Source organism: Netta rufina (assembly GCF_964035555.1).
Source record: "Netta rufina genome assembly, chromosome: 1".
Taxonomy (NCBI): domain Eukaryota; kingdom Metazoa; phylum Chordata; class Aves; order Anseriformes; family Anatidae; genus Netta; species Netta rufina.
In genome coordinates this window covers 77,996,808-78,024,683 of record NC_140123.1, presented here as the reverse complement: position 1 = coordinate 78,024,683, position 27,876 = coordinate 77,996,808, and the positions used below count along the sequence as shown (strand labels likewise).

General features: G+C 38.9%; 1 protein-coding gene across 3 annotated transcripts in view; it reads right to left on the bottom strand.

Moving 5' to 3' along the window:
- The window catches only part of FRMPD4 (FERM and PDZ domain containing 4), a gene marked incomplete at both ends in the record, with an annotated part of 417,104 nt that overhangs the window by 24,068 nt on the left and 365,160 nt on the right, over window positions 1–27,876 (bottom strand). For 2 of the 3 annotated variants that reach the window (XM_084305435.1, XM_084305437.1), the window contains one exon: window positions 9,465–9,510. In XM_084305435.1, the coding sequence (XP_084161561.1) occupies window positions 9,465–9,510 (46 nt within the window). Of the gene's footprint in view, window positions 1–9,458; window positions 9,511–27,876 lie in introns of all 3 variants that reach the window. The other variant, XM_084305436.1, reaches the window with a different exon arrangement.

Sequence of the window (27,876 nt, the reverse complement as noted above, 5' to 3'; positions counted from 1 at the left end):
ATACATGTTGTTATCCAGCAAGAATAAATGACACAAAATTCAACCCCAATATATAACCAAGCTCAGTTTCCAAAACCAGTGCTAAAAATGCAGAATAACATCAGATGATTAGAAACACAGCAGGAAAAACAAAACAAAACAAAACAAAACAAAACAAACAAACAAAACACAATACACTTATTCAACAAGAAGGGACAACACAGAAATGCTGAAGTAGAGTGCATACACATTGTACTTTAAAGATGAATTCCTAGAAAGACACAGTATGCAGTAAGACCATGATTAATATAATTGTACATGTGCCTTGTCTAATTTCCCTCTTTCCCATACAGTCCTGTTATAAATGAGGTCTCAATTCAATCTGAATTTTGTTATATTTACAAAACAAATATTTCTAAAAGGTATAAAAGGTATAAAAGGCAAGTAAACAGCACTGGGTGTGCGGAGAGTCTACGCTCCACCAACACACACACACAAACATCAAACATTCTAAATATACAGAACATTGCTTTACATACTAAACGCAAGCATGCCTATATATATGAACAATCAGGAAAGGTAACAAACAATCCTTTAAGTTCCATCACTTAACAGTCTCCATTTTCCATTCCTTTTGAACAATACATGTATGTCTCGCTTTAAGTTGTCAAGTAACTTGGTCTTCAGGCCTTATGTATCCCGTTCTTCCCAGATCGAAGAAAAGCATATCCATCTCCTTTTCAAGGCCAATGAGGCCTGGGTCAAAAGGCACGTTCAGGTCAGCATGGGGCGCAACAGCAAAAGCCTTCGATGGCTGTAGCAGCAGAGGGGCCCATGGCGTAGCAGTCGGATGAGTAAAGGAGCCCGCAGCTCCCTCACTATCTGGCAAGCCACACGTTTGTGATTGTGGCTCCACATGGCTCTTTAAGGCCTCAGAGACTGCTCGCCAGGTGCCAATAAATCCCACTGCAACCTTGTCATTTTTAGTTGCAGAGTCCCACACATTGACCTCTGTTTGGTCCCATATTTGAGGCTCATAAACTGTCCAATTGTTAATAAGGAGAATAAGCTGTAAGGTTACCAGGACAGTCTTGGTTCCTAAGGACGTATGATTCCCCATAATGCGCAACTGATTACCAGCGAGAGGCAGTTGTGTGCACAGGTCCGCTTCTCTCAGCTCGAGCTTCTCTCCAGCTCCAGTGCGCCTATTTCCAGCGACTTTCTGTATGAGCTTCTCTGAGCGGTTTGCTGAGTCTGGCCGAACCTATCTTCATGAGGCAATCAAAGTGCCTGTTCCCGTCCTGGTCTCCATTCTGCCAGCCTGTTCCTCTTCATTCCTTCTTTCTGCTTCTTTATTGATCATAACTCCATCGTGTTGCCTTTTTTTATCTTGAGGGCAGGCTCCCCTCTTATACCCTTCTCTCCACAGCAGTTCTTTTCAAAACAACTTTTCATTGGTCAAACAACTTTGAATGTAACAACAACAGCAAACACCCAGAAACATCCATGCCTTAATGGCTGGAGAACAAGAGAACCATCTGGAGAACAAGAAACCGGAGACTGCATGGAGTCTCCTGAATCACCCTTCTTTGTTCCCTCTAAACTCTTTTATATCTTTAATATCTTCATCGATGATCTGGACGAGGGCATTGAGTGTACCCTCAGTAAGTTTGCAGATGACACCAAGTTAGGCGCATGTGTCAATCTGCTTGAGGGTAGGAAGGCTCTGCAGGAAGATCTGGATAGGCTGCACCGATGGGCTGAGGTCAACTGCATGAAGTTCAACAAGGCCAAGTGCCGGGTCCTGCACCTGGGGCGCAATAACCCCAAGCAGAGCTACAGGCTGGGAGATGAGTGGTTGGAGAGCTGCCAGGCAGAGAAGGACCTGGGAGTGATGGTGGATAGTCGGCTGAATATGAGCCAGCAGTGTGCTCAGGTGGCCAAGAAGGCCAACAGCATCCTGGCTTGCATAAGAAACAGTATGACCAGCAGGGCTAGGGAGGTGATCGCCCCCCTGTACTCGGCTCTGGTGAGGCCGCACCTCGAGTACTGTCTTCAGTTTTGGGCCCCTCGCTACAAGAAGGACATCGAGGTGCTTGAGTGGGTCCACAGAAGGGCGATGAAGCTGGTGAGGGGCCTGGAGAACAAGTCCTACGAGGAGTGGCTGAGGGAGCTGGGCTTGTTCAGCCTGGAGAAAAGGAGGCTCAGGGGCGACCTTATTGCTCTCTACAGATACCTCAAAGGAGGCTGTAGCGAGGTGGGGGTTGGTCTGTTCTCCCATGTGCCTGGTGACAGGACGAGGGGGAATGGGCTTAAGTTGAGCCAGGGGAGTTTTAGGTTGGATCTTAGGAAGAACTTCTTTACCGAAAGGGTTGTTAGACATTGGAACAGGCTGCCCAGGGAAGTGGTGCAGTCACCATCCCTGGAAGTCTTTAAAAGACGTTTAGATGTAGAGCTTAGGGATATGGTTTAGTGGGGACTGTTAGTGTTAGGTCAGAGGTTGGACTCAATGATCTTGAGGTCTCTTCCAACCTAGAAATTCTGTGATTCTGTGTGATATTCCTGATGGCCTCATCGTTAAGAGTCTGATGTTATCTCAATCACGGGGTTTTCCAACCCCCATGGTCACATTCCCAAATCTCCCCCTTCTTTATTAATATCAACCATTTTCTCAACACGAATTACTACTCCATATATAACAGTCCCTTTCAGCATGTAAGGGGGATATTCTATATGGCATCCAAGTAATGGACTGCACCCTGTCCAGTCCTGCTGTCTCAGGACAGTATGGCTATCAGAGTGGGCTGACTGGCTCTCCCTTGCAAGGGCAAGGAAGAATGAGTGGCTTTCACTTACTGGTCTTGCTGGAAGGTGGTTTTTACAGCTGTTCACTCGTATTGCAGATGAGTCACCAGCCTGGCTTCTCTTTACAGGCAGACTGACAAATTTTCTTCCAGATTCTGGCAGGGTTATTCCCATAGAGAAAATATGGCAACCCAGTACACGGTGTTGTAATCCTTTCCTCTACAACCTCAAAAGTCACTTGCGAGGTGCCCAGACTCATTATTGCAAAAATGTGATAACCCAACATGACCAAAAGGTTTAAACATACGTGCATTCCAGGCCATGAGGTTTAATGTACACTATTGCACAGCCAGGGGAATGCATCATGGCTGGGCATGAAATGTGCAGCTTTCCTCCTTTTTCAGTTCTGCTCCTACTTCCTTCTGCACACGGAAAAGGGGCTGGGACTCAGGCCCATTCTGGGTAAGCTTGAAAACTGGTTGCTTGCTAAAAACCTTTGGATTGTGAAGCAGGGGGTGTAAGAAAAGCTCAAACAGCTGTGCCAAGTACTTAGGGGAGTGTGTGGGGCATTCTGTGTTAGTTAGAGGTTTGTGTACTATTACATCTTTTGCATTTAATTAAACAATCTCATTGTCTCTGCATCAACTTGGCATTTGACATTTTTTTCTTTGGAAAAGGAAGTATTTCTAAAAAGTGAGACAAATACCTAGGAAAACATTTCCTTTTGATTATTGAAACTTGCTTGTCTAACAAAACATCAGCAAAATAGTGTGCTACTCTATTATATTTTAATGCCTTTGGATTTGTTGGTGAAGAATGCTGTCAATTAATGATTCTCACAGTGCCATGTTCATTTGTTTCTGATACTGTCTTTTAGCCAAATGGAAGCCATTATCCTCAGTTAATGACCTTAAGCAGGAGGTGTTTACACTAATGCAGAACATTTATCACTGCAAGTAAAGTATTTGCATCGTCACAGACAAAAACAGCTTAATTAGACTGACTTTCGCAAAATGAGGGGACACATTTTAACAAGGAGTCAAAATATTTCAAAAAAGACCAACTTCATGATACGTAACTTAAGCAGTGTTTTCTGTAAAAAGTTCAAATTTATCACAAATTTCAGTAATTTTTACTTATAGACTTTATAATACTTTATATACTATATATACTTTACTTATAGCTCTATTTACTTTATAGAGCTCAGCAAAAAATCAGCTGATCATTTCAACACTCTTTAGAGAAACTGCTAACAAGAGAGATGAAGCACAGCATAGAGGTTTGCTTTCAGGAAATGATAGTGAAGATTGAGACCCTCCTTTAATGATTGAGTGAAGATTGAGACCCTCCTTTAAATGCTGCTTACTGGGGAGAACAATGTATGGGTATCCCATCAGCAGGGTCAAAACATTAGAGATTACCATAACAAGAGCAGACTTTCTGAAAAGTTTTTTTTATTATTATTATTATTTTTATTTGTTTTTCAGAATTCAAAATTAGATCTTATAGTTGACAGCAGCATTATAGCAGGTCATTTTTGGAGAGCTGTTTGCAGCAACACCCTTCATTTTGAGGGAAACTGTTTTTCAATGAAAGTAAGAATGTCTAGTATTTTGTCCACTTTTGCAGGTAAACTGTAATTTGGGGAGGATTCCAGGTGAAATAGTCTTTATTTGCTGAAAAAGCCCCTTTGAGTGCTCTTGCTGGTGAAGGTGCTGCAACAATGAAACCTTTACTCATGCTCAAAAAATAGAAGGATTGAGCACTGAGAAGAGGATAGTGTAGTACTGAGAAAAGAATAAAGAAATCAACAAGGCAGCAGCATGGGGCAGTCCTAAAGATGAAGGGAAAACTTGCTTCTTTACAATGAGTGTCAAATCAGACATTCAAATCAGAAATAAGGTAGTTTTAAATAGCCGCAGACTACATACACAATCAATTTTAAGCTTGTTACCTAAAATTAGTCACTAGTTTAATATGAAATACTGTATTTCTTAGGAAATGGGGAAAAATTGCATTACTGCAAAAATGTGTTGACTTTTAGTCCATCCCTAAAGGCAATTATGTGAAACAAAAATTAGCAAGCAAATAATATGTGAATAGGAGGAAGTATTAAATTTATTAAGTGGAACAGTACATAATGCCCAAAGGCAAACTAAAAACCACCATTCATAGCTGTGAGGGAGGCTGAAACAACAACACTTGCTCACAAGAGTATTGCAGAAGAGCAGACAGGGACATGTATGTAATAATGTTGAGAACTTTTACTATGTAGTAATTTGTTATCACCATAGGCCACTGACAGATTACCATCAGGAGTATTTCTTTGTTAAACTCTAGGCACAAATTCAATTGCTGAAATAATGGTCAGATTTGGGTTCTTTCTTAAAAAAATGTTGTTGTTATTCCTAAACAATGTGATCTATCAGGGACAATCCTATTTTACCATTTGCATTATTTACATTTTACTATTGTTTGATAATAATCACCATCTGATCTTTAGTCTCATACATTTATAACATACAGCTGCAATGTAGAGATTAGCCAAATCTTACTTTAATCTAGTCATTGCAAAAATTCAACCAGTTCCATCTACATTAAATGTTTTCTCTGTCCCAAATGAAACCACAGATCTGATTCAGGCTTTATGAAATATATAGACATCAAAACTGATTTCATGACTAGATGGGCCTGAACCACCTATTTCTGCATTTAAAAAATGTGGAGATCCTCTGAGAAATACCCTCCATTGGCCTTTTTGGGTACTGCCCTACAACTCTTCAAGGAGAAGGACCTTTGGGAATGAAAGAAGCCCTCACACCATACAAACCCAAGCATTAAAAAAAAAGAGAATGTGCTTGATAATGCACCAGAGGTGGTAGAAAGGCCTGACGAAGAGGGAAAAGAAACCTAGTGGCAACTGTGGGGGAAGAAAGAACTAGAAGGAGAAAGGGGTAGACAGACCGAGGGGGGAAGGGGCTTTCATTTTGCTGAAACAACATGGAAGTCCACACAGAATTTTCTCATAGTCTTCACTGCTAAACAGACTGCATATTTTGTACAATTACACTCCATAAAAATTTGTATAGCCATAGAGGAGGCATTCTGGAATACAGGACAGAAGCAATAGTGCTCACTGGGATTTATGCTACACAAACGTGAAAAATGAAAAGGTTGCACAGCACAGTTTTCACATGAGAAGAGTCTAGTTCAAACAACAAAGGTGTGAGAAGTGGCCACGTATCAGTATTGGTGGCCTGTACATATACATGTAGGAGTCAACACAGTGATAGCAGTTGTCAGTAGCCACACCATGATCCTTTGAGTATAGAGTTAAAAGATATGTATGGAACTGACTATACTAAAAAAGCTCATGTGGAAGATATGCAGTATGTAAGGTATTAAGGATGACTGTGAAAAATGCTATTATGTGAACATTCAAAAAAAAAAAGTCATCATTTTTATACTGTCTTCACAACTTTAAGTAGTCAAGTAAGTATTGTCCTGTTCAACATGCTCACATCTGTCTTCCAAATGCTTCCTAAAACTACACCTTGGTATTCTTTCTCACTTTAGATTTTGAAGTTTTTGGGACAGACCTGTTTCTCTTTTATACCCTTCTTTGCAGCAACAATTGTAGATATGGTAGTTTTTCCTATTACATGACTCCATATGGCAAAGCAGCATGAAAAGTACTGTGAGACTCAATAAGATCAGTTGTTGCCACAATCATTACAAGTCAGAAATAAGTGTTATTTATTGACGTTTTTCTGTTAACATTTTGTCTCAAACATATAACTATGTTATAAAAAGAAGCATCTCTTTCAAACAAAAGTAAAACCAAAAAAATCCCCAAATCTTATCCTTTTCTCATTCCAGAACTTATGCACAGTAAAGTTGTCATAGGCTTCAGTTGAGCCTGGACTGTATCCAAGAAATTTAAGAGATTAATCATGAAAGCAACCTATCAGATTATCTGTAGGCATAAAATCTGAAGAGATAACAAAACAGGCAAGTTGTTTGTTTTGAGTAATGCTTAAAACTTAATAAACCACCAATCAGAACAACAGTCCGCTTACAGAATAAAATGGTCAGAAATGATAATCAAATGTCATAATTTCAAAAATCTAAACTTTTAACTGCTTCAACTGCTTCAGCTGTTCAGCCACCTTCTTATGAGCAGCAGTGATATTAACATAGGAGAGATTTGTAGATTGTTGGAAAGAACAAGATAGTCTAATGCCTTGGTTTGGTCATAATTAAATTAAATTTTAAAGAGTTTCAGCATTAAACAAAACTGAATGCACTTAAGCAAAAATGATCTGCAAAAGCTTTCAGAAAGAACTAAGTGAGCCACAGAGTACTATAAATCTAAATTACTTCTACTTTCACCTGCAATCATAAAGAATGGTTACTTGAAAGCATGAAAACAAAACACACTCTAAATAGTGCATATAAAAACAATTAAGAAACAGCAGTCCTGTAATCCATCTTGGCAGATAGTTTTCATGCAATGATAGAAACAAAAAGGTTCATCGTCATGAATAGAGTTAGTTGAAATGTTTCTAAAGATGTGTTTCTGCCAAGAATAGGGAAGAGGTTCAGTCTTTATTTAAAAATTCTTACTTTTCCTTTGTCTGGTTTCTACTTCATCTTTCCAGTTTTATGGGCAAAAGAGTAAAAGGAAAAATGGAGGGATAAAAATTAAAGAAAAGGGGAAAACATTTTTATCATAATTTCTGAAGACATAAATATTGTTTCCAAACTGTGAGACAAAATGTATTTGCCAAAGGACCCACTGCACCCACTACATCTGCTTCCTGCACAGAAGACCACAACAGGTAAGCAACCAGAGTACAGCAGTACTTAGGATGGAGAGCCTAATGATGAACATCACATAACAGTCTCAGGCACTACTAACAGTGACACTGAGGCAGTATGACATCCAGCACGAGCCAGATGCTCAAGGTGACTTAGGAGTCCCCGGGAAACTTTGGAGCCCAGGGTTTGTATAAACTGACCCTGTACTGCTTTAGAGGTCAAACTTGGCTGGACACATTGGCAGCATCTCAGCCGGTCCCATTCTACTACATATGGGCTTGCCCTCACACCAACAGGCCACAACACCTCAAAGGTATACTGTCCACTTCTAAGGGCTACATATAACCAGCACAAAATCATAAGCCCTTTTGTCACCAGACATTTAAAGAAAAGAATGAAACCTGCCAACAGATAAAGTAAGACAACCTGTATAAAAAAAAGGGAAGGATTTTTTTTTAAGGATTTTTTTCCCCTGTATTACATACATTCCCCATAATCAAAACCGCTGGCTGTAATCCAGCTAGCTTTAAAAACAGATACATTTTTTATTTAGCCAGACAACACTGCTAGTGATCTTACTGCAGTGCAGCAGCCCCTGCCTTGTTTTGCTGGGGAGCACGTGCTTTTTCCCCACAGTTTAGCTGCTGTGTGGACTGACTTCTTGAAAGTGAAGCAGTGATGATATGACCTCCTCTAAACTAGTCAGAAAGGCTAACCAGCAGTACAGGAGCCACACAGCAGCGATCAAATTGCATTTGCAAGTTGTACATTTTGGCAGTTTCATCAGATAAATTTGTTTTCGTGCCTTTCTGTCAAATCTGTTATTCTTGGGTGAAAGGGATGCAATTATCTGTTATTAATCAAAACTCTTGTGCATCAGGCTAGCAAACAGGGAAGTAACTAGAACTGCTGAATTTGAAATCACTCCTGATCCATGGTTGAGCCCCTGCTGTGGCCTACAAAGTGTGCATGGATGTATGAAGGGAAGAGAGAGAGGTGCTCCATCCCCTGGCTTAGCTTTACTCCTTTTTCATCTGACCTTCTTCAATTATGGGTTTGAGCCAAGAGGCCATAAACCCACTTCCACAAACCATTAAGTGAGGTGCAAAGGCATGTCCCATCAGCCAGCTGAGAGGTGGGCTGCAACTGCTCCCAGTCCCTTCCAGCCAGCCTCACGTGATTGTCTTTCTGCTTCTCCTCTCATCTCCACACGCTCTGCCCTGGAGATGCACGCAGAGCCCTCCCCTGCACAAGGTATAACCAGTTTGATACCGAAGTGCAAGTCTGTGGAACTGAGGCAGAATTACAAAAAGAACAGGTGCTGCAACAGGCCGAGAAGAGGCACAGCCCTGTGGTGTACCTCCCCTGTCCCTCGCTCCACCGGTGGGGACTCCTTGGCCCTACAAAGCCCTGCCTGAGCTCTGCCCATCGCTGCAGGCACCACCTTCCACCAGCCAACAGCCAAAGGCAGCACTGTGCCCACTCTCTACTTCCACATCACGCTCATGAGGGATGAGTAATTTCCATTTGACATAGACAGAAGCAATGCAGCAGAGGGGACTTGGCCCAGGCCATCTCCCAAACGTCATAAGATGCTGGAAGCAGAACTCAGCATCCCCCTCTGTGCATTCTCCTGGCAGGAGTTTAACAACGCTGTTACTATTTAACTTGCTAATATATTCTGTGAGTGCAGTATGCAGTAATGCAGTCCGAAACACCACCTTTAAGAGACATAGCCCTTATCTGACTTACTTCTTTTTATTGCACAGATGAGGTGTCTAAAGACAGACAGAATATAGGCAGAGAAAAAACTGCTATGTTGCTAGGAAACTAATTCAGAAAACACTACAGATACTTACAGGGTAAGGTTGAACAACAGTAAGGAGGATTGATTCTTTGCAGCTTCTATAAAAAGAAAAAAGAAGTAAAATCAAGTAAAGGTTCATATGTTTATGCACTACACATAACCAGCTTATTTTTCTAATGGAGAAAACTGCATCAATATGGCAAAATGTTTATTACAATCACTTATCAGAGAATTACAGCGATGAATACCAAAGTAACAATGAATATGAAAAAAATAAGGTTTTTTTCTCCAATATAACAAACTGAAATTGACTTAGTTTTGCAGCTTATACTGTAAAATATTTGCTCCATTAGACACCTGCATCCTCCAGTGGCGATTTTCTCTGGTAAGAATGGAACAACATTTGATTAATTCTATCAGTGCAATATCTATAGACTACACATTTATTTTGCCTACTTTACAAACAAAATTATTTTTTTATATCATCTAGCTCTTGTATACGTAATGCAAAATTTATCTGAAGATAGCTGTGTTTTCAAAACAAGAATGAGGACAAAATTTAGCCCCAGACTCTTCTCTAGCTCACCTTTAAAATCCGTAGATGAAGAGTAGTATCTGGTGAATATCCCAGTTAGAATTTTTATTATTTTTTTTTTTTTTACAAAATTGCTAAATAAAGGTTCTCCTTTAAAATTGAACAGCTCTTCTTTAGGACCAAACAAGTGAAAGGAGAAGAAATCAGTAGCTCTCAACCACTTCCCTCCCCCAGAGAGAATAAACTTGATAAGATCAAGTGGTCTAGACAAATGACATATAAATACATATTTTGTCTATTGACGGTCAGTTCGGACTCATGGATAAGTGGAATAATGAGGAAAAAATGCCAATCACAGTCAATATCTATTGTGTTACATCATTGGACAGAGGGCTTCTGAGGGCAATATTAGCTGTGAAAAAGTCGGGTGCCATTTTGGATGGAGTTGATTTTCTGTTAGTTTTACTACTTTCAAACACAATTAATTGCTTATTTATGTGATTTATTGCTTGGCTAACTGAAGTACAACTGATTTGGCATGGCTGAACTGTTCGACAGTACGAACTAAAATAAATCACGCTGCATTGGTCTTACTCAGTGTCACCTTATACTGCATATTCACACCAACGATGTGCCATTTAAAAGGCAAAAAGGAAGGAAAATAGAGGAGAATCCACAAGCCCAGTTAAAAAACTGGTCTGGAAAAGGGACATATTTGATAAAGCCGTCTCAATTTGAAATAGCAAATTCTACCTCTGTCAAAGCCATCAGTCATGCAAGCAGCCAAGTCTGACCAAATATCCCCTAACTAAAGTAAAATTTCTAAAGCTTCAATTTTTACTCCTCTTATTAGATATTCTTATCATTGCATGAAAAGTGTATAGAAAGGCTTTTCTAAAGAATGCATTGAGGGTTTCGGTTGCCTTTCTGTGCTCAGAACAACAGAAAATTAGGTTAGAAAGTTAAAATAATATACTGAGGAGCTACATGTGGTGAGAATTGAATAATCTGCCACAAAATAAAATTATTTTGTCCCCTTTATATATAATCATAAATACTTTAAGGAATTTCCCACAATTAATTTTCATTTTAATAAAACATTCCAAAGTTAAGCTCCAGAAATGACTTATTTAATCATGAAACAGCTTTTATTTACAGTGTTCGTATTTGTGAACATTTACAGTCTGTTTTTAAGATCTGTAAGCTACTGATAGCAGTTTCGGAAATCTCTGCAATTACTCTTTATCATTCTCCATTGTTATTCTTGAAGATTTTATTTTTTTTTTAACAACAGGATTCCCTCTACTTTCTTCTATTCTACCTACCATACTTTTGGGATTCTGAGAATACATGATAAGAAATGTAATGTATTTCATGAATCTCACAGTTGCATCTATACTGTCCACTTCTATCCAATTTCTCACTGCCATATTAATCTAGGCATATGTGTAGACGGAAAAGCACAGAGGGTTGTTAGCTACAGGATAAACCACATCCCTGGGATAAGTACTCCATGCCCAACTGTCCTCTACAATTACTTTCAACACTCTAATTTATGTTTCTTATGAAAAGCAAGATTACTTGCATGCATTATCTCCTGCTGATCAGTTAGTTACCTTAGAGAGTCACCTTTATGAAAGAAAATCGACTTATAATGAAAATGTTTTTCAGCTGTTCATTACTCTTGGATCAAACCAAGTGCCAGTGTAGGCAACATTCAGCCTAGACTAACAAGATTTTTAAACCAAAGGGTCATCATATTAAAATGTATTTTGGGTTAAGGCTTGCTTACAGGGTAATCACTTGCATTGGAAGGATGCTAGACCTCAGAACATTCACTCAACATTTGAGTCTATAATAAGGCCATTCAGAGTATCTGGAATCATGTGTTTTTCATACACACAAAGCAGCTGTCAAACACCATTTATAGCCCTTTCATCATCAGACAAAGCTTTTTTTATAAAACACACGCAACATATAAAACACAGCACAGTTACAAGATAAATACATATTTCATCTGCAGCATTTTGATCTGCAGTACTCAGCCACAACTGCACCACCCATTCTAAAACCTTCTCAATGCATGATAACAAAACTTCACATAATTTTCTACTTTCACTATTGTTAGAAAATCATATATACCTAAATGATAATCCTTGAATTGCACTGGAGACTCTCCATTGTGACACATATTGTTTTTAACACAACAGAAAAACAATGGAACCACTGACCATGTACTGTGACCTGTACGTTTTATAGCTTAAATGTATGTATGTATGTATAGCTTAAATATATGTATGTTCATATTGACAGCAGAACACACAAACAGCTTAGACTAAATTACATAAACCAGGTACATCACCACACTTAAATGTAAGCTGCTACTTCTAAGCAACTTTGGAAAGATAGTGGCAAAAGCTAAAAGAACAACTGCAGCCTTACTTCCCCTCTGAATTGGCTTTTCTGCTTTCAACAATCTGACTAAAGTAAAAGAAAATAGATAAAAACATTTATTTATTTATTTATTTATTTTTTATTTAGACTCTTGTCTACATACTGTTTTCAAAGCCAAACCTTACTCAAGACCAATGATATGCAATTCCAAGCTTTCACAAGACCTGTAGACTTTCTGGGTGCCCTACTATCTGACCAGCTAACAACAGTGCAAAAATAAAATACCATCATGTTTCTCTCATTTCCTGACATTAGAATCAAATGGTGAGAACAAGGCTAAAATATCAAAATTGCAAAGGGAATTTCAGTGATTCACCTATTTGTGCTTTCCAGGGCACTGCACAGTGATTGTATTTGTCCATTCTGCCTACTCCTTACAGATACTTAGGCTGCAACAAGGAGAGTATATAGATGGTTTGAGAAACAAATTACAACACATTACAAAGGTTAAAGTTGTATTACTAAGTATCAGGCATCTCAGACTACATGAGGCGTTAACATTCTGCTACAATACCAGCCATTGACTTTGACTTTGAACTTGCAGATGGAAATTACTCTCTCTTCTGCTTCCCTTTGAGCTTGAAGTGGGGAAGGAGGGGAGGAAGAAGGGAGTAAAGGACACGTGGGGAGAGTGGCAAAACTCTCAGTTTCTGAACCACATGGAACAAGTATCTCTGTTCTTTGCATGTGTCCTGCAGCAAATGTTGCATATGAGTATACATAGGGCATATATTAACTGTATTCACTCTTAAGAAATGAGAATGGAAAATTACTGCTTACACTAATCTAAAAAGCTTTTAGCAATTTTACGTACTAGGGGCTTACCAGGTTTCTCTCCCAGTGAAGATGGACACAATAGAAATTGACATATAATAAATACTATTATTTACGGGAATGCAATTTAAGAAAAAATCTAAAACTTGCTTTGAAATGCTATACTTTTTCTTTGTTATTTCTGGACCCTCTGCTGTGCTTTGTGTCTTACTATTGATGAGGAAGATCTGAATTTCACAATTATGGCGTAGGATGCCACGATTTGCAGTATGTTTCACACTACGTTTTTGAAGTAAGGAAAGGGATGCAAGCAAGTCAAAAACTAACTGCAGAATGTATCAGGTTACCTGAAATACCATATTCAAAGCTAAGGAAAGTAGAACTTAACCTAGTATCTAGGCTAAAGAAGAATTATTCAGCATTTGAATGTCTTTCATTATTATGAAGACTAAGGCAGTAATAATGAACAAAAGACTTTTCATGAAAAAACTAAAGTCACTCTATTGTAGTACATTAAGAATGATTTCAAAAGGATCATTTTGATTTGAGCTGTATATACATTTTTACATAAAACCTGTTCTCTTTACAGTAGTTATCTTCACCTGAGGGAGCTCCAAATTTCACTTCTCCAGACTTCTGTCATGTGCAATGGCTCCTGTGGAAAAGAAGTTTGCCAGAGGTATGCCTGAATTTACCTCCAGGGCTAGAGATTTCCACTGGAGGGAACTTGGTGGGACAGAGTAGACTTGTCTTAGCCTTGTGCTTCTTCATTCTTTGCTTTTATTGCACAGCCCCCCACAACATGCCTCCAGGTCATGCAATGGTGCCAACCACCCTGGGTGGTCTGAGGAACCTTGTCAAGTTGGGGAACAAACTTGTATTCAATGAAACCCATGAAACAATGCAGAGGAATGGAGGAAAGAGGCTATAAGAAGATAATGCGTTTCCTGAGGCTTTTTCTGTCACAGGAGAGACAGCATTGTGCAAACATAAACACACAGGGTAACATAGAACTCCTTCAGCAAGCATCATGGTGTGTGTGGTCCTTCTCTCTCCAATTCTGAAGGCAACACAGCAGCACGCAAACTACAGGCAACGTTTCCATGATTCAATAGCTTCTAATCAAGTACTAAAAAAAAAAAAAAAAAAGCTGTACTACTGTGGGAAGACTGATTCTGGCCTCTAGATTACATGAACCCATAGATGAATGTTATTGAGTAGCAGGTGAAGAATCTGACCTCTCAAACCCTAAACAGATGATATTTTCCAGACAAATCCTATGAGTGACAACGGGATTTCAGTCTGTGGCCACACAGCTGGTTGCACTGACCTTTGGCGAGTCTCTCTGAAGACCCTGTACACACCTAGAGATGAGCATTGTTGCCATCATGAAGGCAAAGTAGGGTGTGCCACACATTGCATTGCATCTCCAACTCCATCTCAGAGAACAATTGCAGGAGTGCAGCAGGCAAGAAAAGTAGCAAGAGGCTCATCAAGTAATGTGTGCTACCATAAAGGATGAAGTGTGGAGTTCAAGTTTGGGGAGGTAGGGTAATGCTGCATGGTGTATGGATAGCGGAGATGGGACGTGAAGCCAAGGTCTTGCTTTGAGGGTGGGAGTGGACATGTGAGGAACAACACAGGAAATGGATGGGAGCCTCAGGTTAGACTCTTTTCTCCAGGGACGACAGTCTACAGAGGTGAACACCATGGTGTTCAGGTCTTATTTCTGGAGATAGGAAGAGTGCATTGGAGACCCTGATTTCAGAAAGCAGAGGGATCACGCTCACATTTGGAAAGCTGGCAGTGGCATCTTCCGCCACTGTTAATGGTAGTACCTGCCCTTAGTCTCACAGTATTTCCCTTCACAGGGAAAATACTCTTGACAATCAAGCAATGTCAACTTGTGAACTCTTGAATCCCATGGTTTAATTTGAGTAACTCTGCTGCTTAATAAAATCCTTAAAAACTAAGTCTGCTGTTAAATCTGTGAAGACTTGCAGTGCCAGAAACGATCCACACAAGGATCTGGGAATGTTACAGGATTCCAGTTTGAGTGCCTGAGCCCTAAAAACTGCAAGAATTGAATGCTTGAAATGAAGACTGCTGTATAAAGTAAAAAAAAATAAATATATATATATATATATATAAGCACAGGATTATTCCTGCACTGCAAGATCAAATAGCAGCAGAAACTCAGCTGAGAGAAAAGATACTCTGATTCTAACAGAAATAACTTCAATAATAGCATACAGAAAATTACTGTCAAAGCAAATTGCGTTTTATATAAATGTTCTTTCTTTTAAAGGTCTGGCATGGTGTGAAAGTCAACCTTTAAAATTGTCACAGTCTGCAGCTGGCACTAATTGGAACCCTTGTTGGCTATCTCCGTAAGGGGCCAAGAAGCAAGTGTGTCTGCAGGCTGAATTATGCTCGCTGTCTCTGACAGAAGTGGTCCCTTCAGATCAGGGCTGTGGTACGCTGGTGGGGTTTCATACAGGAGATGCCATTTTAGATGCCTCTGCTGTAAAGGCTTCAAGAATAAAAAAGACTCCTGCTCTCTAAGATTGTTCATCTGCCAAGCTTTCACATGTACCAAATTCACTGTTTTCTCCTTTATTAGCACTGTGGCAAGGAAAACCTTATGAAGAGGAAATTCTTGAACTTCAGTGATTTTGAAGACCTATATACACCTCTAGCCAAAATACTCCTCTTGTCCACAAACACCCAAAGTCATCGAGTTGCTAATATTCTCAACTATAAGGCTATAATTTTTGTAACTGAGTTACCAAAATGTTAGTCAAACTGTAAATACCTGTGTATACTGTACAAGACTGCTGTGGTAAGACTGCTTGGAAATTGAAACTACAGTGCTGTCTAAAAACCGAGTGATGCCACTTGCAATTCTTTACCAGACAGTGCCTCAGTAGCTCCTTCTTATTACACCAGTCTTCAATTAATTCTGGAGTGCAACTCTGAATACCAGCAATACGCAGAAAACCCTACAGTGATTGGCCCCTCCTTAGGCAACTTTTTTCCTACTTGGATAGAGACAAGACAGCCTCACTCAGACCTCGAGGTGGAGTAGAGAACTTATTAGGAGTTATTAGCTCTGGAGTCTGCTACTCCAACAGAATCATTATTTGGTTATTTTGGCCACTGGGAAAAGAGGGAGCAGGATGGGCATGTATGTATATCTGATGGAAGGAGACTTTCACCAGCTCAGTCTGTTAGCATGTTACTGCCACACGACCATAGCAGAAATTACGCAGCATGAAAATGTTATACTCCCAAGGAGAAAAACACAGAGTTTAGTCCCCTATTAATTAATTGTTCAGCTGTCCTCTTCTAATTAGACTTTCTGCACATTAGTTTTAAAGGATCAAAGACAGATAAAGTGGGATAACATTGGTCTCTCAGGTCACTCATCCAGGCCAATGTTTCAGCGCTAGTTTTCCTACCATTAACTGCCAAAGTAGCTTTGAGGAAAAGTTAATCCTCAAAGTACAATAAACACAGCGCAATATAAACCAGCCCCAGGATGGCTCATGTTTATGAGACATCTTTAGGAATGATGTTATGGAGTTACTAAACAATACTCTCAAAGTAAAATATTTACAGGACAGGGTGGTATCACTACAGACAGGGATACATGGCTGCCCATTCCACTCAGGTACATGTATATTACATTCATGTAGTTGATTTGGTGACGTTTATTCTTTGCAGTAATATATTTATGGAGGACTCCCAGGAACTTGGGTTTTAGAGAAACACTGAGGTTGCACAGCAATATGCACAGAAAGATAAATTCTAACCATTCTACAAAATCCAAACCAATGCTGATGTGACAGATTATGCTCTGAAACAATGGCATGAGCTCATATACTGATTCTCCAGTGCAGCCACCAGGGATGTAGCAATGACTACAAAATCTAGTCCAATTGTTCTGTCATTTTCTAATTTCAGCTTCCAGAACTGGAGACAACATGGTCACAGCAAAATCTAATTTGAGAAATGTTAGATATAATCAGAACAGTTTTCTAATTTTCTAAACTTTTGTAAATACATCTGAATGCTCCACTGGAACCAGAATTCAATTACCTGGGACAGAGAAAGAAAAATGCTGGAACACATTGAGTGCTCTTCTTATGGATCCCAGATGTTCCTCTACTTTATCTGAACTAGACTAAGGGGGCTTTCTAGTGTGGTATAGAATTTTCAGCAGTTGATTATGCATTTTGATCCAGTCACACAGGCATTTGAATTTCTACATCACAGTGGAAACAAATTAAATAATGAAAGTTAAAGGACTGAAGGAAATGATGAGGTAACTTTCCAAGCCATGAAAATTGGTGTTATTCCATTCACTTATCGCAGTGCAAAAGAGAGGTTAACAATTTGGTCTAGCAATTGAAAATGATGTTTCAGAGAGAAAACCTAATTCATATAATTCACATAAAGAAGCCTTGTTGGTTCCATTTTTCTTTTTTTCCTCTCAGAGATGCAATGTAAATTCACACTTAGGAGATGAATTCTCTTTTCAAATAATTTTATTTTTAATATTTCTTTTAGCAGACAGTATGTTATAAACAATCATCCCTTGATTTTATCTTTTTTCCTTCTAGTCTCACTGCAGTGGACCTCTCATGCCCCATGGGAAGGGAAAGTTTTGATTTCATCGATGGTAGGCTACTTCTCTTCATTATAAGTGTCGGAGCAGCATGCTTAAGATGAGGACATCTTGACAATAGGAAACAAAGAATAGAAGAGAAATAACAATTTTCTCAATAGTCACATAAAATGGGAAAAAAAAATCAGTAGTGAAAGACCAGCAGCTATGGTCATGGTTTGACAATACACTAAATGAGACTTTCTGTGCCTGATTGAAAAAATTGTGGCCACTTGGTGCACATATCTGGACACTGTGTGTGTGAACACTGTCTATCAGTTCCGGCAGATTCAGAAAGTCGGATAGCTCAGGCTTCAAATAAAGAAGGTATAGTCTTCCTTTCAGCAAATACCTTAAATTTAGCAAAGAAGCCAAGAAAAACTTCATGGCACATCTAACAGCTAATTTCACAGAAAGGCTACTATATGTGCAGGTTATACTCACTTTAAACTCCACTGCTGATCAAATGAGCAAGGTGCAGCTCTGCTACCATTAACCATGAAACTAAAACTAGACTGACAAGTGGCTGCTTATGGCCACAATGACATGAATGGATATGCAGACAAGTCACTTGCTCTTAGTGCATCATCTTCTGGAATCAGGCAAAGCAGTGCTGCTCCCTTCAACAACAAAACCCTGCCTTGTGTGGAGATCTTTGCCTACCAAGTCTTGACAAAAGTTAAACAGTTCATTTACTGATATTAATATAATGCAAATATTGTTTTATGATTGCTTCTACTCTCTCAGCAGTCTCCCTCTACTCTGATTTTGTCAGTAGTGGACACATTTCAGACAGAAGGTAGACTTACAGTATACCATTTTGCATAGCGAAGTCCTGGTCTGTCTAGATAGTATGATAGTAAGAGCGCACACACACACACACACAAAAAGTAATTCATTAAAATGCATTGTCTAAATGCATTTTGCCAAAACCTTCAAATAAAAAATACAGTGATTAATTTAAAGAAAAAATGGTATAAATTTGATCCTTGCTGAGAAACAAAGAAATCATGCACTCTAAAAACATGTTGCAAAAAAGAATTTGGATATGAGGAAATGAAATAAAAGACAATTGAAGATGTCAGAAAATGAAGAGAAGTGATATCTATATTAATAAGAACACAAAATAGATGGAGTTACATATTAAAGACAAGGAAAGATCACTAAAAATAAGAACTTAATACCTTAATAATACCTTAAAGGTATTTTTATTATGTGACAGATTAACCATAATTTTTTTATGATCACAGCTGCATTTTCATTTGTACTGAAAGCAACAGAAATCGTGATACTGCTATTCATAATCTGTACTGCAATGGCATTTTCACTTTCAGGTTAGGACACATCGTGTATGTAGCAATGAAAGGTCAGGTATTCATACACATCCTTCATTGCTGCAGCTATTCTATTTGTTGTTTTCCTTAATGCTTTTCACAAAGCAGAACATCAGATACAATTTTGCTGATTAAACGTTAACCTGAATCTATTAAATGCTCTAAGAGCATCTTGTTTTAGAGAGTTATCTGAGATTTTATTAATAATACATAATATTTACATAGGGCTCTTTTGTGGCAGATGTCTTTCACAAATATTCTCTTAGCTCTAAGTAATCCGGCCAATAAAGAAGAAGAAATTAAGAAGAGGAAGATGCATTCAGAAATGAGATAAAGCTCTTCAATTCAGAGGAAAATTGTATTTTCAAGCACTGTATGATATATTGTTCTCCATTCAATATTATTGTCTTTATTATTCTTCCTTAAAAAACCACATTCATTCAAAGAGTAAATGGTATTTTTCTTTCAGATGCCTGAACACTATCATTGTGGCTTTTAACTCTTATCTGCTTTTTGAGAACCAGACTATATGATACAATCTAAGAGCATCTTTTTTCTTCACTATGTTTCAAATTATTGTGTTTTAAATAATTAAAGATTGATGGTGATAGTTTTAAGAATAATTGTTCCAACAGAACAGGATTCATTTAATTCCTCATTAAGAAAAGTTTCAGTGGTCAGTGGCTGTTTTTCATGGGTTTTATTACTATTCCTTTATCTGCAAGGTTAGACAATTGATGGATACTGAGCTGCAGAGACTAATGCAGAATGATTTTTGCTTACTGCATCTGGAATAGAAAAATTGGTTGGTCAGATGCCAAAGACATATCTATGTGCCACTGAAGCAGCATAAATCATGGTAAATGTGATTTTATAATGATTTGGACAGGCAGCAAAAGAGCCTACTCTTCTGAAGCTACCATGCACATTACAGAGTAATTCACACAGCAGTTGCCCTGATGTGCAAACTGCTTTACTGTATTTGTGTCCTCACACATTATTTAATATATAGGCTCTGATATGAGGAGAAACTGAGTCAAAATTGTTAACAGCCAGCTAACTACTTGTTTTATTAAATTGTAGTATTTATTGAAAAGTACTGCCATGATTATATGTGAAATACCCAGAATGTGCAAAATTCAAAGGTTCTTCCCTCTTTTTTTAAAAACAACAACAACAAAACACAACAAAACAAAGGACTATTTATTTATTTACTGTGTTACAATCAATATGACATGGCTTTAAAAATCTGTTTAAGCTCTGTCCAACTTTTCAAAATCATGTTGTTGATTTTCAGTTGATACATCTAAATATTGTTGTTGGTTAATTTTTTAAAAAATTACACTATAATACCCTTTATTTTTTCACCTTTCGTATCACAAGAACTACATAATTAGTTTTACACTTTCCTTGGAGCGAAGGATCACTAATAAAAGTCTCACTGAAAAGTTAAAAGCGAATGTACACTGCACGTGAAAATGGTCCTTAGGATAACTTAAATTACACATGAGCAGAAATCCTTCCATGATAATGACAAAAAATAATGGAGGAAGGAATGTTTGAGATGGGGAGAAGAAAATTACACTGCAAACACAAACCAAGCATAGAATAATGAATAGTTGCATTCTTATATCCACACAGAAAATGAAGACATAATAATTGCAGTGCAGTTTGGACGTACCAATGCTAGCTTTCGTCTAGATGCTATGGGTTATAACAGCAGTGAAAACACGATGCCACTCTCTTCAGTATTGTTCTTCTCCTCAAGAGAACACCCACGCTTGCAGAGCCAAGCCTATGCTTCCTTACCCACAATAGCCAGACCAAAGTCGATGGGGAACAACACACCACGCACACATGCTGCATTCAGGTCAGCCCCAGCCCACTATCACTGCAGGTCTTCCAAGCTCTGCATTAGAGCAAAAAAGTGAAAATGAACTACTTTCATCACTGTCCTCCCTTGTTCCTTAGAAGCCATGGCTAACCGTCAGGACTGGGTAGAAGGACACTAAAAGATCTCTCTGCTCTTTAGGAAAGCGGTGAGGGGGAGGAGGGAAGCTGTTTGTGGAGGAAGAGCAGAGGCAAAGACGTAACTTGCCACAGAGCTGTAGACAGAAGGTGGTAGGAGGGAAGATGGATATTGGCATGGGGAAAAAGAAAAAAAAGGACTGAACTCATGAAATTTGCTAAATGAATCTTATAGCTATTTTCAAAATAATTTATTTTGTATATTTGTATTTTTCAGCTAGATTTTGTGGCTAATCAAATACTAGTTGCTTTTAAATATGAACACATATTTACTGCCCTGAAGAGAGTTATATTTAAAAATCACCTGACAAAGATTATTTGCTATATATGGGGGCATTACACCCTTCATCATCATGATGAAGGTTGCACAAATTGAAAAGCTAGCACAAATCGAAAAGCTAGCACACGAGCTATCCCTGCTGCAGTGTGGTCTGTGTCCGCAGCCTCCCTTTGCTACTGGGCTCCAGCCTGTTTCTTCTGTAGGATCGTAAATCACCCCTGTGAATAGAACAGCACTGTTTTTTTCCAAGCAGCAGAGTGAAATTAATGACAATCCTAATACTAGATTTATAGAAGCCTAATTTATCTTGCAATGAAATGAACTCAGCTATTTTGCATTTTCAGTTGTGGAATCAGTGTGGGGGAAATGAAAGCAGAGCCATCTCTCATCCCAGCTGGTCCATGATGCAGGCCTCTGCCTTTTTGGCCTGGATTGACAAGATACAGAGTAATACATATAATTTGCCAAATGAATAGTAATGCTGATGAAGATTAAGAACTACTATTGCCAGAATTCTTTTTGAGTCCATTACCAGTAGCCAATACAATAACACTGACATTGTCCTTATGGGTCCCACCCCATAATTTCACAGAGCAAACACTTAGCTTTCTGAGGGGATACAGAGGTAGTATTAGTCTGCTAGAATAATTTATTAAACAAGGAGAAGAATTACCTTTTTTATCAGCAGATCTAAATGTACGTATATTACTTGTAACGTAATTTATCTAATCACAGCAATACTGGGCACCACTGCCATCCAAGGAGGAAGCAACAACAGGGAAACTAGCTCAGGAAAAAGCAAATGCTGCATTTTCTGCTCAGGCAAACTCCAGGAACATCCTAACAGCACAATTTCAGTTCCAGCCTCTCACCTGCCTTTTTTCTTATTATTCTCTTAGCTTCATGCAGTAAGTGAGGCTTATTTGGAGAAATATACTCCACCCAAGAAAAAAACATGTTCAGTGATATATACTCCTTTATCAACATCATGAACTGAACAAAAAATTAGAAACAGACCTTTGCTTTCTGAATCTAAAATAAACAGGGACCAGATGCATGAAAGAGGGAGAGGTTAACAATATATCTGCTGGAGAAAGACTTTGTTTAAAAGTATGTTTTTGTCCTCTGGGATAATAGATCTTCTGTGTACTCACCACTAATCTTGTTCATAAAGGTTTTCATTCCCTGGTTGAAACAACTGCAAAGAGCAAAACATTTCTCCTAATGTCATTTTATCCTTTTCTAATACATAGGGGGAACAGTGAAATCTTAGATCTAGTCACAAGATACAGATTGGTGAACGTGTTAGTTTATTACATGTATAAGGTAACTCTGTATTTTTGAAAGTTGTTTGAGGCTTCATACCTCACAAGTGCCATGGAAAGTGCTATATAAAATAATTCATATGGGTAACCGAATCAACAGATTTGTGTAGGGCTGCCTTGCTGTATCTTCAGAGCTGACAGTAAAATAGTAGATGTTCTTACTTCAAAATAGATTTAAAATTATGAAGCCAATCACCAAAATCTCCCACATGGAACTTAAAGGGCTCAATAATTTTGTCTGTATAATGAAACAAGATCCCACGGATGGCTGAAACTTTTCCATTGTAATTGCTTCTCTCAGAGGAATTTCTTCACTTCAGAGTCAGATTCTCTCAGAGACAAAGGCAGTTCCTGTTAACTCTCCTAGGCATTAAATTAAATGTAGAACTCTCTGCCTGTTTTACAATTTTGCAGGAGGCCAAGTAGGAAAAGAGAACCTGAGCTTCATAACCAGCGACCTCCCCTCCTGAAGCTACTACCATGGGAAGTTTGCCTCAAGCCAGAGGCAACGTCACCACATTCCTTCCCTTAAATATGCTATCCACGTTGTTTGACAACCTTAATAATTTATTTCATCAGGAAAACAGGATGAAAAGCGTTGGCACCTGGTTAAAACACTTCCCCAGAAGCTGGAGATCTGGCATTTATGTACCCTGTGGATGGAGATGGCTCATCCCTTTCCCATCTGGGTGCTGATGCCCTGTGCAGGAGGCAGGACCAGCTGGAGCTGCAAAGAGAGGCTCAGGGCTGATGGTGCTAGTAGGACCATGTCTCACCTCAGCACAGGCAGCTCCCTGGGAAGGCCTTTGCTCCCAGCAAAACCACAATTATTTGACACAAAACACTCCAGTGGGCTGAGTCTTTTTATAGCAGCTCTAAGCATGAGCTTAAAAAAAGAGGTGAGGGCATGCCATGGCTGCTGCCTTCGGCTGCCATTTTGTATCACCCCGTCAGTAACCATCCTCTCTCAGCAGAGCCAGTGCTGTCAGCGCTCACTGCCAGCATGCTGCTGGGATGGAGCACAGCAAATTGCTAACATACAGATGTGAGAGACTGCAGCTGAGATGTGCAATCCAGCCTGCACAGCCCGTGCCCCCGCACTCCTACTAAGAGGGCCTCAGCTGCAAGATAGGCCTCCAGCAGCGAGATAGGCTTCCAGCGACCTCATGGCATGAAGTACCACGGCTTACAGTATTCTCTAGGCAGTTTCTGGAATCAGAGGGACAGCTGCCAATAGTTTCTTCCATCTTCAGAATGCTTACAGACAACCAGCCTGGGCTAGAGGCCCAACTTTAAGGAGCCGGAGTTTGTGGAGGTGGGTTTTTAATCAGGTACATGAGCAATTTTATTGTTGAAAAATTACCCTGACCCATGACACATACCAGTAGCCCATCAGGATGCTGTGTGGGCTGCACGCAGGGCTGAGGCACCAAACCCCACTGCCTGACTGTGGACACTGTAGGACTGGCTCTTGTAGTATGAACCAACTCAAGTGTGCTGCATACACACATCTCACATATAAACAGACAAAATAACTTCAGTGACTCAGAAAAAAAAAAAAAAGAAAGAAAGAAAAAAAAAAGATAGTAAGGGTTTTCTTCTATAAAATAACTCCTATAAAGGACAACCTTAAGTGCTCACAGCTCTCTTCTCTTGGGTGCACGTTGCGTTCTCTTCTTGAACAGCTTGTTCTGTTATTACAGTGTTAGTACTTTCAGGACTTTCATTTAAAGCTAGTTGAAAGTCATTAGGCACCACAGATATTCCTCACTTTAGCTGCAATCATGAGATAAGCAAAACAGCTTCGAAAGTCTTATCTTGTTCATTTGTACACGCTGACAATGATCTATCTGCTCAAGAATAAATTCATTGTTCCAAGGACACACATTAAAATTCAGTCCACGGAAGAGACTTAACAGAAGACGTAGCACGCAAAGGATATAAGTTTTTAAAGGCTATATGTCAAACAGCAAGATTAAAAAAGACTTGTCAAAATTTGGTCTGACAGAAATCAGCATAACATCCCTCATGTTCCAATGGACATAATATTCTTCATTATGTAGTCACAGTAATTTTTCAGGGCAACCTGGAGACTTCTCTGGAGTCTAATTAGACTGCAAATGTGATTTTAAAAAAGAAAATTAAACCATTATTTCAAAATTACATTTACTGCTGATGCAAAGTGGTAGATTATGAGTATTGGCTGGCAGTTTCTTTACGTCTACGGGTCAGTAGTTTGTCACATGTGTACGTAAGAACAGTTGTCAGAGTCCACACTCATACATAATTTTGGCCTGTAGGGTGAATCTGTTAGCAAAAGTAGATCAGAGGAAGAAAAAGATCTGAACAGCTAAGTCACAGAACACTGATAATGCATATTTATCACCTGCAAGCCAAACTAGATACAAAACTGGCCAGGTGCGTTTCATGAATTCCTTCTGTTCTGCATAGCAATGGAACGATTAAAAAAAAAAAAAATAAAAAATGTTCAACTTTACTGATCTATGATTCTACAGAAAATGATCCCATTATTAAAAATCTATTTTAAATCTTGCAATCCCACCACCTTATTTTTTCATTTTTAAGGTGTTTTTCTTTCCACAATTTCAGTTCTATCCTGACTTTTTTTTTTTTTTTTTGCATTTCAGTGATGCTAAAAGATAATCTCAGTTCATGAGCTCTTAGTCTACAAAGAATCAACAGCCACAAAAAAAGGAAAGAGGCAGAGGAGTGAGGTATCTTTATAGAATCAGATTCTCAAAGTTAATCACTAAAAAATGGGAACAAGAGAGATCAGAGAGCCCTGGGGGGATTTCTTTTGTGTGCTTTCCTCCTTCCACCCTCTCCCCAACTGCACCTTCACAGGAAGTTTTCAAAGTTCATACCTTCCCCGTGGCTTTTCCAAAGATCCAATTTCCAAAAGGGAAGCTTCAGGAAGGTCACCTGTGAAAGGGCTCTTTGCCCCTCAAAATACTGACGTTCAGCATTTGAACCACGTCCTAACCACAAGCATTTTTAAAGTCAGTTATAAACAATGCACTCTCCTCATTCTTTGCTTCATCCTGTGAGACCAAATGTCTGGCTTTTGCTTAGCTGCTCCACATGCTACTGTTGCCAAAATCGTTAACCTATTTATTCAGCCTGATGCACCTGAATGTTTTGCAAAGCATTGTAGTGGCAAAGGGACTTTTCACTTCATTTACAGTGCTGCTCATGCCTTGCTGGAAGCCAGGGCAGTTTCCTGTCTGAGAAGAGCCATTCATTTCCAGGCCCTGGGCAAGAAAAATCCAGATGTCCCACAGACAACGCATGTTTTGGTGGATTAAAGGCAAATTCATTGGTTACGCACAGCCAGACAGTGGAAGTGTTTATGGGCCCCTACAGGAAGCTACAGCTGTGCTCTGCTGCCTTTAGACCTGCCACCATTCTCATCTACGTGCAGTCACACCAGGAGCGAGGGCACAAGAGACTGCTCCTCTCCAACCCGCCGTCCTTGTTCTCCTGAGTCCTGTGTGGGGAAATGTTCCAGCTCCTTCCCATTCCACCTAATGCCAGTCTGTCTACTGAGAAGTAATTTAGAAAATTATAATACTCTGGAAAAACAGCTGAGTCCCTTTCTGTGGTAAGGGTGAGATCTGAATACAAAAGTAATTCCTAAGCACTGCAGAGAGGAACACGGAAGAGAAAGGGGGAGACAAGTTAATGATTTCCATTTGAAGGATCCATATATATTGATATATGCATATATATAATACACACACACACACATATATTGATTAAGGAAATCTTTGATTACAAGTGCAGCCAATGAAGGGAAGTTAGTGTTGTAAGCCAAAGTGCATTGGAGAGAAGAGAACCAGAACCTGTAGGAAGATGTGCTACTTTTGACGGGAAAAATAAAAAAAGACCAAGTTACCAATAGTATTCCGCGCTGTTATGGTGTGTGTAGAAAATCAAAGAAAGGAAAAGAGAGGTTTAAGTGTTTTCTACTTAAAAGGGTTGTAGAAATAAATCTTCCCCAAGAGAGAATATTATGTAAACAAATCACCATGTGTTCTCTCTGACCTTTCTCAGAAACAACTGGAGTTGGTCCTATCAGATACACAATGCTGAAATAAATGGACTTTGGATCTGATTTGGTCTGGTGATTCCTAAACTGTTGTATTCCTCTTCCAAGCAATTAATTTGTTTCATAAAAGCTTGTGATAATGCTCATGTTCAGAGGTTACACTGTACTGACATTTTTGGGTGACATTTGCTTTTCATCAAAGTTTTCCTAAACTCCAGCATTCATCGCTGAATTATTTGTTACATGGAATGTAACTGTAAGTCTTAAATATAATAAACTTGCTCCACATAACTTAGTTCAGGAAAGAAGATGAGTTAACTGGAAAACACATGTAAGTATTATATGTATGTATTATATATGAGAAGGGTGTTATCAAATTACCACATATTTTAACTTATTTCAGCTCTATTTTAAGAGGTGAGAAGTTGAAATACATTTCTGATTTGGCCAGCTTTTTTTCCAGCTCTAACACTGTGCTGAGGATTGGAAAATTAAACCAACTAACCTAGGGAAAGTGAAAACAGGTGACAAGTAATGAAATTTTATTTCAAAAACTTTCCCATAATAATAATAATAATAATTATTATTACTATTATTGCAAAGAAGAAAGGTACTTCTTACAGACCATTAGGTATTTGGTTAAACTACATGTGCCAATTGTCAGGAAGAAGATGAAGCTATAAAGAGCAGAAGAGATGTGCAAAAGACAACTCTCCTGGGCATGGTCTCTGTTTCCTCTAACTTCTTTGCATGGTACGACAGCCTTGGGAAAAAGACCATGAACTGATTTATATAAGAAAATTTATCTCAATACTGTCAAACTCACATTAAATAATGGTGTATTAAAGCCTACCATGATTTAAAAGCTGTGACTCCAGATATGATAAACAGTGCATCATTTGTTTTCTCTTTTTTTTTATTTTTTTTTTTCAAAGATCATGATTTTATGCTCTTTCTGCAAGCAACGGGACTGGTCTCACACTTAAAAAAGACTGA